Source organism: Corvus hawaiiensis, chromosome 25, assembly GCF_020740725.1.
Source record: "Corvus hawaiiensis isolate bCorHaw1 chromosome 25, bCorHaw1.pri.cur, whole genome shotgun sequence".
Classification (NCBI taxonomy): Eukaryota; Metazoa; Chordata; class Aves; order Passeriformes; family Corvidae; genus Corvus; species Corvus hawaiiensis.
In genome coordinates, this window is record NC_063237.1 from 4883029 (window position 1) to 4900587 (window position 17559).

The window sequence follows — 17559 nt, forward strand, 5'->3', positions numbered from 1 at the left end:
GAAATTAATTGGGTGTAGAGAGGGAGATGTCACTTTTTTACAGACAAAGCACATCTGACCACTGACAATGCCAGATTTTGTCATTCCTGAAGACACGAAACCTGGGAGACACTTGCAGCTCTAAAGCAAAGCTTCAGAACTCTGCTGTACTTTCTTCCCTGCTTCTGGAACTACCTCAGAGGTTCAGCAAAGTCCCAGCACAAATTCTTGCAGGCCCTGAGACCCCTCCACCCCCAGGCTGGGCTCTGTAAACAGAACAACATCTCCAGAGGGCTCAGCACTGCTCAGCAGCTGCTCCCCAGCCCCCTGGAGGATTTTAAGATGGACTTAAGGGTTACGTGCAAACAACTAAATTGGCTTAACTATTTATAGAAGCCAAGACTTTTAGCATGCTGGATCTCTGGCCATCAGCAAGCAGAGTGGCTGTTTACCAACACACCACCACAGGGCTTTCCTAGGCAATAATATTAATTTATGATTGAGATGAGCTCGCAGTGTGGAAACACAGGAGAACCATCTCCCTTGGCATCCAGGGCATGGAAAACAAAGAGAACATTTTTGCTCCATCCTATTGAATCACTGAATCTTTTAGGTTGGAAAAGCCCTCCAAAACCATCAAGTGCAACCTTTGACTTAAGAACAGCACCCAAAGAGAGAAAACCAATTCCTCATATAATTAAATAATCTTTATTTTTATAAAACATAATACAAAGCATCTACACCACTGACTGGTGGAACATTAGTTGCTATTACACAGTAATCCAGACACAAGTTATTATTTCACACTAGTTCTGCAGTTTCCTCTCACAGTTTGCCCTAGCCACTATGGACTAGCCTGAGGACAGGTCCCACCCTGTGCTCCACAGCTTGGAATTTGTACTTCTGGGCCTGTGATTCTATGCTGGAGCCCACTCACTGGGCTATGAGGCCTTGCTCTACCTCATAAAGCCATTCCTAATTGCCCTTTTGTTTTCTTGTTTACTTTCTAAAGCCTCAGAACTGAGCAGTGCTCTCCTTCTTCCAACCAAGTTTCCCCTCAGGTCAGAAAAGGGGACCACTCAACCACTATATTTCAAAATACCTTCAAACAGGTGCTTCACAGATACTGCAGTCACTGCCATCCTCATCCACCTGGGCAGGGAAGGGCTGTAACCCCCTAAAGCTGCACCCCAACCCTCAGCAAAGGTCAGAGCCCAAACCACCAGGGCTGCTTTGGAAACTCTTCATGGTGGGCAGGTCAGCAGCTCACCAGAAATGACCAGCCTGTTTTCACCTCCATTTCTCCAGGACTTGCTGCTGAAAGCCCTCATTCCCTGCTCAGGCTGGTGGTTGAGAATCTTTTGGCTCCAGATTCCTTGCAATCCTGACCAGGGAGAACCCACCAGACACCTTTTCCTCAGCTTGGGGGTCCCTGTGAAGAAGCAGCAGCACAGCTGATCTCCACCTGCATGTCCAGCTCACTCCCTTTGACCCTGCCCTTAAGCACCTTTGCAAAACACCTCCACTCCTGCTTTTGGGATGCTGGGAAGTGCCACATTCAGGTGACAAAGCACTGCTGATGGCTCATAGCGGGAAGTGCTTCACTCAAAGCAACTTTTGTACAGCACAGAGTGACACAAACCACCGAGAATTCATCAAAGGTGGCTTGGTGCTAAATGGAAACACCCCACGAGGTAGGTTAGACTGGACCCACTTCCCAAAGTGGGTTGAGGCAAAAAGGCTCCTGGATGTGCTCAACAGAGCAGCAGAGCTGGGAGAAAGACCCAGCAAGCCCCAACCAGCCCTTCTTGTCTCCTTTCAAGGCTTGGTTGTGCTGATTGAGTCAAGTTTCCTTTCCAGGACCAGCTCATCAGCTGGCTCTGCTCATCTGAAGGGGTTTTTTGGGGGTTCTTCAGGTCTTTGGCTGCAGCAGGCAAGGCTCTAGCAGAAGGGGTACCTGAGCTGCACTGGAGGCTCAAAGGAGATGCTCAAAATCACAGCAACAACAAAGGAACAGCTTAAGAACATGCAGTGAAATAAACTCCAGAAGCTGCCAGCTGGGCATGGTTTTTCCCTGCAAATGGGAATAAAGATAAGTAATGCTTTTTTTTTCTCCCAGTCAGGTTTTTTTTTTGCTTAAAAAAGACCGGATTCTGGGCCTCTCATTTCTTTAATTACTAAGCTGTAAAATAAATCTCTCTGACCCTCTAAATGTTCACTTTTAAAAAGTGACTCAGACCCAGTCAGAGGGAAATCAGAGCCCAGGGGTCAAAGCATCAATTCAGATGAAGGAGAGCCAAAGTCAGTCTGTGGCTTCCACTGGGCAGATCTGGAGCTGGGCAACCAGAAATCCCAATTTGGATTTGGGGCACAGCTGAGGGAATTTTGGGGTTCTGCAGGCAAAATCAGGGCTTGGCTGATCAGCAAGAAAACCCCTGACTGGCAAGCCCTGATGGGGCTTCTCAAAATGGAGTGTGCTGGTCACCCAAGGATCTAAAAGCAGTGTTTGTAGGGGAGTTTTAACAGTCAAGGATGAAGAGGGAAAAATCAGGAAAAACTTTCCCTTCTGGGGTTGTGTCTTTGGGTGTGTTCACAGAGCACCTAGTCCTGTACGGTGCCAGTGCTGATTAGAGCTTCTGGACACTACAGAAAAATAAGTTATCAATATGTTAATAAATAAGTTATTAAAAGGAGTTAGAAAGGGTAGGAAACAACAACCTACCTAAAATACTGATTTTTCTAGAGTCTCACTCTAGCTCAACCACCAAAGTCGTTTCTCCCAAGGGAAACACAGGGATAATGAACCAAGTGCAGATAACAACCATCACTTTGCATTATATAGCACCTCTCAAGTAAAAATCTGAAAGTGCATAACAGATGGATCGGCTCCATCACCCCCAAGTCACAGAGGGGGAATTAGGCACAGAGTCAGAGTTGTGTGACTTGCCCAAGGTCACACAACGAGATGGTGGAAGAGCCAGGAATCCCAGCTTGGATGCAACACTAGAACATGCTTCTTCCTACCAGCATGAAGAGTCACTCTAGCTGCCTAGACCGCACAGGACACTGGACATGGAGACCTAGTGTTACCTCCTCCTCTCTTCCAAGATCCTGAAGGATTTGGCTACAGACATCACTATTTACACCTGCACTGCTGGACTAGTCATGTTTAGCCTATAAAATTAGCCCTTCTTTCACTCATCGTTCAGGCTGGGCTTACGTACACCCCGAGCCAGCCTCTGCCAGGCCAAACACTGCAGATCCAGTGAATCCATGGCATAGCTCCATGAATTTCAGTGGAGTTACGCCAGGGATAAATTTGGCTCCAGAATTGCTAACGTGCGTTGGCTCCTCTCCCGACAGTGGCATTTCAGGCATGATCCCCCTCCTTGCCAGCCCGCGAACTCAAGGAAGTCTTTGCTCAGCATCCACTCAGTGGCTTTTGAGGTGCCCGTTGGTTTTCAAGCCCAGCTCGCGGCTCCTGCGGCTCCTCCAGGCCTGGTACTTCCTCATGCTCTTCCTCCGGGCGAAGCGGCAGATGCTGACCATGAACGCCCAGGACACCACGTACATGATGACCCCACCCAGCTTGATGTACCAGCGGGGCCTGGGCGAGGCCAGCTCGCAGTACATCAGCCAGGCGCCCACCCCGATGCGCACGCCGGTGAAGAGCACCACGAAGAGGAAATCCACCACGTCCCCCGTGAAGGTGTGGTAGCGGCCCAGCTCCTTGAGGAACCAGCGGGCCTGCAGCAGCGGGTTGGTGATCTCGCTGCCGAAGATGACGGCGTTGACGTCCGCGGCCGACTCGCCCAGGGCCAAGGAGGCGGCGATGCCCACGATGCTCACCAGGTGGTGGGCCAGCATCAGGGCACCCTCCGTCTGGAAGTACACACACCAACACAGGTCGAAGATGAAGTAGCCCAAGCTAAGGCACAGCCCGTGCACCTGAAGGGTTGTGTTGGGTGTCCCTGAAACAGAAAAACAGAGCTTTAAAGCGTGGGGGCACCGAGCGGGATGTGAGACGGGGAAGGGGTATTCACCTGCAGCGCTGGCAGGCTGGTGTTGGCTCGCACTGGTGACAGCTCAGCCACAGAAGTCCCCCAAGTCACAATACCACAGTTGTTAGCCCAGCAGCTGCACACACGTAATGGCCGCACAAAAGGTCACACGCTCTGCCAAAGTGCAGCTGGGGAGGGGCATTACACCAGCAAATGCAGTGCCAGGCTCTCCATTCCTCTGGGGCTTTCCACCACAAAGCGGCTCAGATATCACTGCAACCATCATCCCTCAAGCAGGCTGGGGACTGAGGTGTAGGAGAACCCCTGGGGGAGGTGGGATCACCGATTTCCTCACTCACCTGGGTGACTCAGGGGCCAGGGGCCATCGATGAAGCCAATGTACGCAGACAGACAGGTGGCAAGGATGCCGTGGGTCAGTGTGACCAGCCTGCAGCTCCACTCGATGTTGCGGTGCCTGTAGCGGTGGCAGAACCACTTGTAGAGGCAGAACCAGGCCAGAAGGCTGCAGGCTGCACGAAGGGGCAGCGGGAACAGCATCCTGTCCTGGGAACAGCAGGACAGAAGGGATCAGAAAGACAAAGTGAGCAGGAGGTCGAGCCTGTGGCGGTGTCAGCACAACCCAGCACGGCTTTGCTCCGTAACCATCCCAGCCCCGAGTGGGCAGAGCTGCTTCCTGATGGGGCTGCTTGCTCCTGACAGATTTTTCTCTGCAGAGGAACTGTGTGAAAAGCACTTTGCTCTCCTTTCTGCAGACTTCACTTCATCCTTACTGGCACCAAAACCTCCAAATCTTTTGGATGCAAAAGAGTAAGAATCTATGACCATAAAGATTTTTTTTCAGCAGTATTTCTTTCATACATCTTCCCTCACACACTGTGCAATAATCTCTCAAACAAGCAAAAGACAAACTGCCAGAACAAAATTGAAGCACATAAACACTTGTGGGTGTTGCTCAAACCCTCCAAATACACATTACTCTATTCTACCCCTCGTTCATATAATGCCTTCCCATGAAATGTGTGTCTGACTCCTCCTGAGCTGTCAGGGAAGTGCAGCAAAGAAGTTGAGTCAGGCTTTGGGATACAGGAGTTTCCAGTTGTGCAACAGCCAAAGCACCACTGGTACCTGCTGCCCAACGCTGGCCCCACTCCCAGGGCTGGGGAGCACCAGAGGGACCTCACGGGATGAGGAGTCACAGCTGCAAAGCCCAACCTTCCTGTTTGGCCTGTTGGAGCATTCCCAGGAATGACTGGAGGCTGGGTAAACAAAACCATTATGTTTTAATGGGCCTTGGGAACATGGGGAGATGAAATAGGGATGGGATTAACTGCTCTGAGCGGGAATTTCCATTCACATCCCTGGTGCTTGAGGTCCACGCTCAGGGCAAATAAGGGAAGGAGAATTCTGAAGTGGCAAAAGGGATTGACCAGCTGGAGAAGGCTGGTGGAAAGAAGAGGAATGAGTTTTAAAACTATTGAGGTGTTTTCCACACTTGCTCATGAAAAAGATATTTCTCCATCCCCTGGAAAAAAAATCACAGACTATCCTGAGCTGGGACCCACAGGGATCATCCAGTGCAGCCCCTGGCCCTGCACAGACACCCCAACAATCCCACCCTGTGCCTCAGAGCGCTGTCCAAACGCTCCTGGAGCTCTGGCAGCCTCGGGGCCGTGCCCAGCACCCTCTGGGGGAAGAACCTTTCCCTGAAATCCAGCCTAAACCTCCCTGACCCAGCTCCAGCCGTTCCCTCAGGAAGAAAGCAGGGAGCTTTCTTCCAATTGCACATCAAAAATCAACATTTAATGGCTTTAACTCAAAGAGGGTAAGTATATATTAGATACTGGGAAGGAATCCTTCCCTGTGAGGGTGGGGAGGCCCTGGCACAGGTTGCCCAGAGCAGCTGTGGCTGCCCCTGGATCCCTGGAAGTGTCCAAGGCCAGGTTGGAGCATCCTGGGATAGTGGAAGGTGTCCCTGTCCATGGCAGGGAGTGGAACAAGATAATCTTTAAGGTTCCTTCCAGCCCAAACCATCCTGTGATTTGTCTTCAGCATACACAATATATGCACACTAGAAAGGCCAGTATCATTTAAAAACCAGCAATAATTATAGAACAATAAATAACAATTCTATATAATATACATATAAAAACTAAAAAATAAATAAAATATGATCATATATAAAATTATGTATTTCCCTATATATTATTTTATATTATTGCATATAATATATCCAATATATCTGTTATACATAAAAGAGATTATAATTTGTATCACCCGTAGCAATGAGGCCCTGAATGAAAGCAGCCTCTACAATAAACACACGTGCCTAAAAACCCGGTGCAGAACAGCCCGAAAGCGACTAAAAACCCGACGGGCACCTCCAGCAAAGCACCGGTATCCCGTTATCCACATTTTTTTCAGTCCAAACGGGAAAATGGAGGAGCTCACGGACCGTACCAACAGCACGAACCGCAGCCCCGGGGCACCGCCTGCGCCGCGCCCGCCCCATCCTCCCGCATCCCGCGGGATGCAGCGGCCCCCGTGCCCACCCCATTGTCCCTCCCGCATCCCCCGGGGACAGGGACAGGGACAGGACCCTTCCCCAGCACCCACCTGCCGGGCTGCGCTGCCGGGGCCGCCCCGGAACACGGAGCGAGCGGCGGCCGAGGGGCACCTGGCGGCCGGGAGGAGGGACGGCAGCGATGGGGATGAGGAGGAGGAGGAGGAGGAGAAGGAGGGAGGAGGGAATAGGGCGGCAGGATGGCGGGAAGGGCGACCCGCAGTCGCCGCGGCCTCGCAGCGCATCCCTGGGAAGCCGCCCCACTCCGGAGCATCCCTGCCCTCCTTGTTGCGTCGTGGAATGCCCGGAATTCCAAAGGATGCGCAAGGATCGTGAGCCAGCTCCTGGCCCTGCACAGACACCCCAACAATCCCGCCCTGTGCCTGAGAGCGTTGTCCAAACGTTCCTGGAGCTCTGGCAGCCTTGGGGCCGTGACCATTCCCTGGGGAGCCTGGTCAGTGCCCCACCACACTCTTTTCCTAATATCCAACCTAAATCTCTCCTGGCACAGCTCCAGCCATTCCTTCAGGTCCTGTCCCCGGTCATCAAACAGCAGAGATTGGTGCTGCCCCTCAGGAGGAAGCTACAGACCCCAAATAGCCTCCTCCAGGTGGAACCAGCCAAGTGCCCTCAGCCACTCCTCGTATGGCCCCCCCAGACCCGGTTGTGTCCCCACAGGGCACAGGGAGCATCGCTGTAGCCCGAGAACACAGAAATCAGTCCCACACCCACCCCCGCTCCAATCACCACAGAGATAACAGGCACAAAGCACACCCGGAGTTTGCTCTCCTCACGGCCGGGCAGTGCCTGATGAGTACAGACCCTTCTGCAGAGCTTCAGAGCTGTGCCAGTGCAGCAGCAGGTCCAAGGTGACATCCCCCGAGGAGTTTTGTCAGCTGCAGCAGGCTGGGAGAGCTCACACCCTGTCCTGGACATCCCCTCCATCCCCGCTGAGGCAGCAGTTACGAAGCCCAGCGATTTCTTCTCTCTGCAGGCATTCAGCGCTGCCCATTCTCTCTGCTGCCTTCCACATCCCAAATTCAGGGTTTAAGCAGGACACCTAAAGCAGCTACAAAAGTTCCTCCACCTTTCATAAGTTACAGTCAAAACAACCTCTCACACCCAAAATCGTGGGTTTGGTTTTTTTCTTCATCCCGTCAAGTTTTACCTTTTGAAATGCAGGCGTTGGGAGTGGCTTGACTTGCCTATTACAGCGCTTCTAATTAGTGCTTTCAGCTGGGTATTCAACAAGATACAGATCTTACTTTTCCAGTTCAGGTCAGGTACAGGTTCCTGCTGCTACAAAATGCTCATCCTTCTGCTATTTCAGCACGTCCTCATGAGCATTAACAGTGCATTTGCTCCTCTGACAAATCTGAGGTCTCATCCTGCTTCCCTCCACCTTTTCTGGCCCTCCAGTAGCATCAGTAACACCTGAGAGGGAGCTGGTTTAATATCTAGCTTAGGTCAAAGAAAAGCATGGACAGACAGAGCATTATAGGGCTGATGTATTTCACATTAGGAGCACGTTTAGATGCAACATGAGGAAAAAAGTCTTGGCTGTGAGGGTGGTGAGGGGCTGGGATGCAATTCCCAGAGAAGCTGTGGCTGCCCTGGGAGTGTCCAAGAGCAGGTTGTGGAGCAACCCAGGATAGTGGCAGGGGGTTTGGAATAAGATGAGGTGATCTTTAAGGTCCCTTCCAACCCAAGCCACTCTGGGATTCTATGAGAAGCCAGGAAGAAAACCAGAGATGTTCACAAAAGAGCCCTGAAAGCCCTAACAAGGCACAGACCACTTAATGCAGGAGGTGCAACGCAGAGAAGTTGTGGGTTGGCTTTTTCTCTAGCACAGACTTTGCACGGTGAGGTGCAAGGTGGCAAGTGAAATCATCTCCCTGTGGATTGTACCAGAAGTGAGGTGCAGTTTATACACCAATTTTCCTGTTTGCTTTGTGCAGAGTCAGCCATTTCAATGGGCTGTGCTGCACTGGCTCGTTGGGCCTGCAGATGAACAGAGTTCAGCAAAACAGCTCAGGGCAGGAACCTCTGCAAACAGTTGTTTGCACACTGCTGCCTCATTTAGTAGAGCCACAGCCTCCCCCAGCTGCACATCCTTTCCTCTGATCTCCTGGACCTCTAACCAGAGCTCACAGCATTGAAAAGCATCACAGAATGTATTTATTATCTTACCCCCACTGGGAAACTCCTTGTCCACAATTAAACTGGGAATAAACACAAACTGGAAACCTGGGAGTTCAACAGGCCGTTGCTAAAACCCAGTTTTTGTGACTGTAAAAGCCCTCAAGGATATTTGACAGATGAAAAGCAGACACCTGCATTAAAAATCCCATTCTTTGAAATAAGAAATACAGTGGGATAGTGGAGCTGGATGATTTTCTAGGATCACATTAGAGGGTTTAGCACTAAAGCTCTGCTTGGGTGAGACGTGGCACATGAGCACCCGAGGGCACTTATTTTGCATCAAACCTCCCCAGGTAACTCTGGTTGCACAGAAGCCACCTGGGTGCACTGGGATACTGTCCCAATACTGTCCCTCAGCTGAAGGAAAAGCATTTCCTTGCTGGAAGCCAACCCAGGCTCTCCTCCACTCCAGACAGCAGAGTCCTGGCCCATGAGGAGCAGGTTCCCAGCCAGAAACAGCCACTCAGCGGTGACTTTAGGACATCTTATAACCCCCAAGATGTTCTCATGCTTTTGATCGCTTCTCCAAAAAGAACATAGCCAAGTCACCCTGCAACCCTTCTGAACTGGTCATTGCCCCAGTGAAACCCAACACCAGAGAGGCAGAGTAAAAATAAAAGCCCCTTGGGATGTAGGAGACCATGGCCAGAATTTAAGTTATTCTTGTGCCCACCAAGAGCAAACCCCTCAGTTTGGTGGCTCTTAAGCTCCCTGCAGCACTGACTCATTGGCAAGGCAGGTTGTGGGTGCATTGCTCACAAACCTGAGCTTCAGCTGACCCTCACCTGCCCTTCACAGCTCCAGCCTGACCTCCAGAGCTCCTGGACTCATTTCCTCATCCCCTCTCTCCTTCCTGAACTGCACAAAGGGAATGAGCCAGTGACTCGGCATCCTCAGCCTTCCCTCAAGCCCCTTTGCCTCAGCCCTCGCTCCGGCTGCCTCCTCAAGACCCAGAACAAAAGAACATCACAGCAGTCGGTTCTTTTTCGAAAGAGAACATGACTTTATTAAAAGTCCCTTCACTCAGAGGAGTTTTTGGAAGAGCACAGTGACCCGGGCAGGTGCCCACTCTGGCTCCTGCTTTCCTAAAAATACTGGCCCAGGAACTTGCCTGGGTTCACAGCTGCAATGCTTTCAGTGGATGTGTCAAAAGTGAGGTTACTTCAGGTCATTTTTTAATCTCTGCAGACACCTTGAGGAGCCCCAGCCAAAGGCTGATATCGGCTCTGAACAGAGCCAAAGTCAGTGAGATAAGGGGAGTGGAGGAGCTGCATCCACACTGCTCCCCTCCCTCACCCCTGCATTTGCTTCTCAGCTCTCAGTGAGGCTTTTAGAGGAGACTAAATCTGAACTGTGGCCTTAAACAGAGGGAAATTCACATTAAAACCCCAGGGAAAATGTCAGAACACGATTCTGAGAGGTAAAGAAAATGAGAGAACTGTTCCATGCTCCGAGGCCTGCTGGTGTGGAGCAGATGTCACACTGAGATCTGCCTAAACATTACTGGCACCCCTGGAAATTGTCACATATTTGACTCATTAGCCAAGAATTCTGCTTAAGTGGCTTGTAAATGAGCCAACCCCAGGACAGGAAGAGCATCCAGAGGGGCTCTTTGCTATCCTCCCTCTCCCACAAAAAGCCTGATTATTCCTCTTAAGCAATCCAAGTCCAGGCCAACACCTGCTCGTGGAGTTTATTGGCACAAGTCTAATTCCTGACTCTTGTTTGTGAGGACCTGAGTCAGTCCCAGAGAAATCACTCTGCTCTGAGATCAGCACCTGCCCCAATGCCAGTGTTAAAAAAAAGAAAAGGAAATGTATCATTAAAAACCAAGGTAAAACACTGCCTCCCCTCGAGAACCATCACTTCACACTCTCAAAGGACAGCTCCACTACACCCCTGCAAGCACTTCAGTCGTGTTCAGAGGATTTCACTCGAGTACTTAGCCAAGCACATTGTCCAAATCCAGGATTAAGGAGAGCGAGGCTCAGGAAACCTTTGCCAGGTCACTCCCCTTACCCAGCCCCACTGGCAGGAAAATGGCATTTTTCTTATTTGATTTTCTCTACGCTGTCAAATAACTGTACCTTGGAAATGAGGACAGAACATACAGACTGTGCAATTATTGGTTGCAGACTGATCAGGTCTGGCATTGCCACCCTCCTCGAGACTGTACCATTGCTGGAGAAGTCAGGGAATCAGCGTCAGCTTCCTTAGGTTTCCACTCAAATCCCTCTTCTCTCAGCTTTTCCATGTTTCTAGCGCCGATCCATCTCCTCCAGGGGCAGCAGAAAGTCAATTCCTTGTCATTTTTAGGAGTTCTTTTCACAGGAACAAGCTCCAGCAGCCAGGCCCCAAACCCAGGGGATTGACCTCCACAACCCGTTAACGAGCAGCCAGGAAGTTTCCACAGGTGCATTCCTACTCCTGGAAAGACTGTGTATCCAGGGAAGGGGTTTTTTTCCACACTTTCCTCCTTACAAAGCGACAAATCTCAACCATGAACCCCAAGGACACCATGTACATGGCCAGGCCCCCAGCCTTGAGGAGCCAGTTGGGCTCGGGGGACGTCACCATCCCGTACACGATCCACGCTCCTGCCCCGATCCGCAGCACCAGGAAGAGGAGCACGAAGAGGAAATCCACCACTTTTCCCAGGGCGGTGTGGTAAGAGCCCATTTCCCGCAGGAACCAGCGGGTCTGGAGCAGGGGGTTGGTGATTTCACTGACAAACACCACAGCGTTCACTTCCGTGGCGGATTTGCCCAGCCCCAGCACCAGGATCATGCCACAGATGCTCAGGGTGTGGTGCAGCAGCATCAGGTCCCCCTCTGTCTGGAAGTACAGGCACCAGCCCAGGTCAAAGATGAAGTAGCCCAAGGTCAGGGACAGCACGTGGATCTGGAGAGGGGTGTTTGGTGAACCTGGAATGGAAGATGTGCATAAGTCTGGGGTCGTATTAAAGATATTTTTCTACTTTATAGACCAGTACAGGTCAAGTATGCTTCTCTCCTCCTGAATTTCCAGCCTTATCCTATAGGCCAAGTGCCAGGAATTAAGGATATTTGGTTCTGCTTCCCCTTCACACCCCAGCCTGGCCCACTGCTGCTTCTGGCCTTTTAGAAAAGCCAGGCCTCCATCAGCAGCACTATCTGAGATTTAACGATAGAAACCAGCCACCAAAACCCTGCAGCCAAATGTCAGGAGTTACTACACCCTTCACGATGTGAAAGCACTTTGTTCTCCGTGCCTTGCTACGCCTGATGCCGCAATAAACTCAAGCTGCCAACCTGAAAGCTTCCAATTTGTACACAGATAAACAACAAAAAATAATAAAAGAACAAAGAACAAAAGGATGAACAGTGAGAAGTGATAGAAAAAGAAGCAGCAGAATTAAACAAATTTTTGCCCCCAACACACACCTGGAAGAGGAGAGGAAATCAGCCCCTCCCTCCACCTGTGACAGAGCCACAGGTGAGCACAGGTGAGACTCTGCACATACCTGCGTGGGTCAGAGGCCAGGGGCCATCCAGGAACACGACGTAGCCAGAGAGGCAGGTGACAATGAGCCCGTGCAGGAGGGTGACGAGGCGGCAGCTCCACTTGCAGGAACGCTGCCTGTTCCAGCGGCAGAAGCAGCCGTACAGACACAGCCAGGTGACAAAGCTGCAGGTCACCTCCAGGACGATGGGAACCATCCTGCTGGACACGGAGGGACAGCGTGAGGAGGGCAGCAGCCCCCTCAGCAAGCCATGTTCATCCACACCATCCTCCGTGTCCACCCCAGCACATCCACGGAAAACCCCGACAGCGGGGAAAAGCGCCACAAACAACCGAAACGAGCAAAACAAACCTCGTCCCCCCCGCCCGTGAGCACCGCGCCCTCCCGAGCCCCCTCAGCACCATTTCCAGATACCCAAATCCGAAGGGAAAACCACAATCCCAACCCTCCCGCTGCCAAAGCGTCTCTGCCCCCGGGAACCAGGACACGTGGGGGGACCGGACCCCAGCTCGGCACGGGGCTGGGGGGTCCCCGATACCCTGAGCGCCCCCAAATCCTCACCCCGCTCCGGCACCGACCCCGCTCCGGCTCTGCGTGCCCGGCACCTGCGCCCGGCTGGGGCTGCCCGGGCGGGGAGGCGGTGCCGCCGCTCCCGGAGCTTTTCTATCGTCCCTGCCCTGCCCCGCCCTGCCCGGCCCGGCCCCCGCGGGATCCCCCGGGGATGCTCCGCTGCATCCCCGCTCGCTCAGCCCCGCTTTACCTGCCCCGGAGGCGGCCAGGGATGCGCGGAGCGGAGCTGCGAGCCCCGGGGCAGGGCCGGAGCCGGGGCAGGGCGGGCAGGGAACGGGGAACGGGGCGGGGGAGCGGGGACGGGCGGGTGGTGCCTCCGCCCAGCCTCGGCTCGCCCGGCTGGAGCCGCCCCGGAGAGCGCCCAGACTTTGTTTTGGTTGGGTGTTTTCCATTCTGGTGATGGAGAATAAAGCTGCATCAGGCAAGAGGGGAGGTGCTGTTGTCCTTTTTTTTTTTCCTTTATTCTTTTTTCCATTTATTTTTTTTTTTCCCCGAGTGTCCTGGAGTTCTCTTTCGATCTTTCAACCAGGTGGGGGCACAGGGACCACCTTGGTGCTGTCCTGTGCTGGTGGCAGGGAGGGGAGGCTGAGACAGGAGTCAGAGATCTCGGGATAGGCTGGGTCCGGGGCTGGGAGTGGTGCTGGACACTCGGGGCTCAGGGAGATGTGACACAGAACGTGCAGAACAGGATGAGTGAGCCAGGAGCTGAACTGGAGCCAAGTTCAGGGCTAGGACTGAGTAACCAGGACAGGGCTGTGCTTCCTCCAACCCCTGCCAGCCACCTCGGTGTCAGCACTGTGTCACTCCTGACTCAATTTACTTCAAAATCTGAGACTGTGGCCCCCAAACAACGCAGATTTTCTCTACAGCCAGAGCTCTGCACTGGGAGTGAAACCACCGAGGGCATGAGAGCCCTTCTGTGGTGCCCGAGGTCTGCCTCATGTGTGCTGCACTCCACAGGAGGCTCCTCAGAGTTAGACATTCAAATGTCCTTTTAATTGGATTGTAGATTATAGGTTGCTCTTATATTTGAGCTAAAACTTGCTGGGTTTTGTCTCCTTTCCTGCTCTGAGAAAGGGCGTCCCACTGCAGTTTGAGCATTAATCCCTGCTGGCATCTGCAAATCTGAGCCTGAATTGAAGCTAGGATATTAAATTGGACTGTTAGGATCCATGTAATTCTACCAGAGCTGCAAATCCCAAGGCTGGGAGCATCAGGAGTGATGAAGGAACTTGGTGGCATCATTTGGACACTGAGAAATGCTCAAAATCTCCCTTCAGGCCACAGGGAAACCTGGGAAGGAGAAGGAATATTCTCCCAGCTTGCACTCACTCTCTTCACAGGGGGAAATCAGAGGAGGAAAGAAATGAATGAACAATAAAAGAAATTAAATAATAACAGCAAATTGTTAATTTTGAAGCTCTCCCCAGCCTTGCTTCAACTTGGGCACTGCTAAATGCCAATTTATGGGGTATCCCAGCTCCTGGTCTGCAGCTGGAATTGCCACAGCAGCTCTCCTTGGAGAAGAGCAGGGACAGAGAGCACAGAGTGGTCCACGCACAGGAGCTGCTCTGGTGACAGCTCAGCTTGTTCAGGAGGTCACTGAGTTCTCACACGGAGCAATTGCTCCCTGCATTGTTTCTCTGTGGCTGTGGGAGGTGACTCTTGGTCCTGGAAAGCTGGGATTTCCTGCTCTGTTTACTTTTAATCCCTTAGATGCTCTCCTGCGAGGCTGGAAGCGTTCCTGGACGGCAGGGGAATGGAGCTCTTTCCCTTCCAACTGGAGATTTTTGTGGAGCAAACAAACTGCTGGTGTTTGTTTTCCCACGCAGGGCCGGTTTATCAATAAATCCCAGGGATTTGTCGTTGTGCTTATAAACTTTGTGGAGGAGATGAACCCTCAGGACGTGTTTGCACAACACCTGGCACATGATCTCAGCAGAAATATCAACGTGCAGGTGCCGTTATTCAGCTTTTAAGACATTGGTGATTTCCCTCCCAGCTTTCAGAAACACTATTCCAAAGTTTCTGCAGGTGGGAGCAAATTACTTGGACGAATTCCTGAGACCCCAGAAGTTCTTGTCAGTTAACAGCCAGATTTGGATTTAATGTATTTTCTCAAGGCTCTAAGAGTATATGGAGGTACAGTAAATTGTAAATGGATTATTGGAAATAACTGATTTAATGTTGTTTGTGGTGTCTTTTGAGCAAGAGGCTCACAAACCTCTGCAAGTCTGGACCAAGTCACCTGACTCTGAAGGAAAAATCCAAATTACTGCTCAGCTCCCAAGAGCAAGAATTACTGGGTAAAATGTGCAGGCAAAGGTTATGAAGACAATCAGTGCTCACTCATCCTCATCCCACCAAATCAGCACAAATCTCATTTGTGTTCATGGAATCAGAATTTCCCCCAAGGTTTAGAGCAATAACAAGACCTGGACACAAGTTTTGCAAAAGACAGGTTTTTTTGGTTGGTTGGTTGGTTGGTTGGTTGGTTGGTATTTTTTTAAAGGAAAAAATAAGAAGGCTCTAAAATACTTAATTAAAAAAAAAAAAAAAAAGGAAGGGGAAAAAAAAACAAAAAGCACCTTTAGAAAGGGAGCAGGAGGCGCAAAGCAAGTGGATCGGGAGCCTGGGGAAAACCAAGGCTCCCACCCAGCCACGGGGCTGCGGTGAAATGAACTCAAACCTCGGCTCAGTTTGGGGGCTGTGCGTGACAGGAAGAGCAGGAGGGACCCTCCTTCCTTTTGGGAAGCTCTGGAACGGGACGGGGACAGAGAGAGAGGAGAGTCCTGACACGGGAATCCCGCCCGGGAGGATGCGGAGCTGCAAGCAGAGGAGCCATGCGAGGACAGCAAAGCAGGGGCTCGCCCTGGAGCCGGGCACAGCGGGACAGTGGCACTGTGGGGGCTGAGGGGAAGGGGGACAATGTCACTGTGGGGCTGGGGGGGCCTCGGGGAAGGGCTGGGCTGCAGTTTGAGTCCCTGCACAGCCCCGCTGCTGGGGGGCCCTGGCGCGAGGCTGCGCTGGCAGCGGTGGAAGGCACTGGAAGGCCCCGAGCATCGTTGGTCCACGGCCCGGTGGCAGAGCTGCTCTCGCCCTGGCGGAGGAGGCGTCTCAGTGGAGGTAGGTGGGTTGGTTCCATCGGTACCAGGATCTGTTTGCAACACGGAAAAACAGCGGTTTCACCTCGGAGGAAAAGTCAGCCCCAATTCCTTCGCAGCCCTACTGGGGCTCAGCCCATGCTGCAGGTTGATCGCAGGCAGTGAGTGCTGGGCACTGCGAGTGGATAAATCACATCCTTCTGCTCCTTTCACAGCCCCTGTGCAGTGTGCTGGCTCCCAGGGACACTGATCACCCACATCTGGGCCTCTCATGGATATTCCCATTCATGTTCCAGTGTAGAAGCACCATTCCCATATCCAGGGCATGGGAAGAAATCAGAATTTGTATTGCATCATAGCAACCCCCCCTTGTTTCTAAACAAGATCTTCCTCATTTCAGCTGCTACCTGGCCTTTTTCTTTTTAAATCACAGGAGATTTTGTTAGAAAAAAAGTTCTGTTTCATTTAATGTTTCCACTAAAACCAGAGACGATAAAAGTGTTTCAGTTCGAGGTAAATGAGGAGTGGGGGAAGCCAGAAAGCAGAAATAGTTTCTCTCTTTTTTTTGTGTCAGAACGTTTTGAAAAAAAACTTATTTTAGTATTAAAACAAAAAAAGAAATATTTTTCAAGAAATGATCTTTTCCACTCCCTGCTTCTATAACAAAACCTCACTCCAAGCAACAAATTCTGTGTTGCAGGGACAGCATAGAGGGAGGGGGATTCATGGCACAGGGTGACCCAAGAGCTGTGGGTAAACCCCTCTGCTCTGGTGCCTCCCTAACTCAGCATCCTCGAGGTGATGCAGCAGAAATCACAAGTGCAGACAGCCCCCAGGGAAACAGCCAGCAGGGCTCTGAGCCCTCGTGTCTGGTTTAATGCTTTTGCAGCCTCTAAAGGCAGGGTGGAGGGGAAAAAGTAATCCTTGTTGTGCCACTGTGGAAGAGTTGCTCACAGCAGAGCTCTCTGGGTGGCACTGCAGGAGAGAAAACTGGCTGTGGGTGGGTTATCCAAGCAGGAACAGCAGAATAAACCTGCCTCTGCTTCCTTCACACAGGAGTCCGGTGAGGACAGTGTTTCTAACCACTTTGGGGTTGGTTTTTTCAATTTTTTTTTTTAACCCAGCACAGTTTTTCAGGCAAAACTTGATTGACTATTCATTTTCAAGCAGAAAAACAGCCACATCTCAAGAATCATGGAATATCCTGAGCTGGAAGGGAGTCACCAGGATCATCAAATCCAACTGCTGTCCCTGCACAGGACACCCCAGCAATCCCACCCTGTCCCTGAGACGTTACACTTGAAGCTTCACACAAGAACACCCCACATTGCTGGGATCTCTAAAAGCTTTCCTGTTCTTCCTGAAGATCCCACTGCTTTCCCCACAACCCCCCGATGCCCTGGGTTGGTTTTGTGGGCTGTGGGGCCCCCCTGCCTTACCCTGAAGAGTTGAAGCCAGAGGAGTTCATGGCAGCTTTGGAGTTGCTCTGGGCTGTGCCGGGGCTGCTGGCATGGAGGGCACTGCCAGGGGACGAGGGCCTGCTGGAGTTCCCTGGGGAGCACGAGGATGTCACTGCGTGGCAGAGAGCAGAGTGAGCCTGGGGTCTCCTCTTCCTGCCCA

General features: G+C 51.7%; 3 protein-coding genes across 8 annotated transcripts in view; all 3 read right to left on the reverse strand.

The window, feature by feature from the left end:
• Positions 1 to 671: 671 nt before the first annotated feature.
• On the reverse strand, positions 672 to 6923 carry LOC125338344 (TLC domain-containing protein 5-like). The gene is made up of 3 exons (XM_048329007.1): positions 6615 to 6923; positions 4340 to 4544; positions 672 to 3950 (listed from the first exon to the last, which is right to left on the reverse strand). The coding sequence occupies exons 1-3, from the start codon at positions 6804 to 6806 to the stop codon at positions 3412 to 3414; spliced, it is 936 nt and encodes a 311-aa protein (XP_048184964.1). The 5' UTR covers positions 6807 to 6923; the 3' UTR covers positions 672 to 3411.
• A 2819-nt stretch (positions 6924 to 9742) lies between these two features.
• On the reverse strand, positions 9743 to 13106 carry LOC125338378 (TLC domain-containing protein 5-like). 5 transcript variants are annotated; one of them, XM_048329059.1, is made up of 3 exons: positions 13026 to 13106; positions 12266 to 12465; positions 9743 to 11687 (listed from the first exon to the last, which is right to left on the reverse strand). In XM_048329059.1, exons 2-3 carry the CDS (start codon positions 12459 to 12461, stop codon positions 11185 to 11187), a joined length of 699 nt encoding a protein of 232 aa, XP_048185016.1. In that variant the 5' UTR covers positions 12462 to 12465; positions 13026 to 13106; the 3' UTR covers positions 9743 to 11184. The 5 variants fall into 5 exon arrangements, with proteins under 5 accessions (XP_048185016.1, XP_048185015.1, XP_048185014.1 ...); XM_048329058.1 differs by having other exon boundaries at positions 12266 to 12462; positions 13026 to 13095; XM_048329057.1 differs by lacking the exon at positions 13026 to 13106 and adding an exon at positions 12827 to 12893 and having other exon boundaries at positions 12266 to 12462.
• Positions 13107 to 15323: 2217 nt separating this feature from the next.
• The window catches only part of POU2F3 (POU class 2 homeobox 3), a 39537-nt gene continuing 37301 nt past the window's right edge, over positions 15324 to 17559 (reverse strand). For both annotated transcript variants that reach the window (XM_048329039.1, XM_048329038.1), the window contains 2 exons: positions 17379 to 17511; positions 15324 to 15992 (listed from right to left, as the gene is read on the reverse strand). In XM_048329039.1, the coding sequence (XP_048184996.1) occupies positions 15953 to 15992; positions 17379 to 17511 (173 nt within the window). In that variant the 3' untranslated portion in view covers positions 15324 to 15952. The remainder of the gene's footprint in view (positions 15993 to 17378; positions 17512 to 17559) is intronic.

Bases quoted from the DNA above. Each gene is read 5' to 3' on its own strand.
- LOC125338344 (XM_048329007.1), bottom strand. From the start codon at position 6,806: ATGCGCTGCGAGGCCGCGGCGACTGCGGGTCGCCCTTCCCGCCATCCT. The intron at 4,545-6,614 runs GTGGGTGCTGGG...TGCTGTTCCCAG, and splicing joins CCGGCAGCGCAGCCCGGCAG to GACAGGATGCTGTTCCCGCT. The intron at 3,951-4,339 runs GTGAGTGAGGAA...TTTCTGTTTCAG, and splicing joins CTGGCCCCTGAGTCACCCAG to GGACACCCAACACAACCCTT.
- LOC125338378 (XM_048329059.1), bottom strand. From the start codon at position 12,461: ATGGTTCCCATCGTCCTGGAGGTGACCTGCAGCTTTGTCACCTGGCTG. The intron at 11,688-12,265 runs GTATGTGCAGAG...CTTCCATTCCAG, and splicing joins CTGGCCTCTGACCCACGCAG to GTTCACCAAACACCCCTCTC.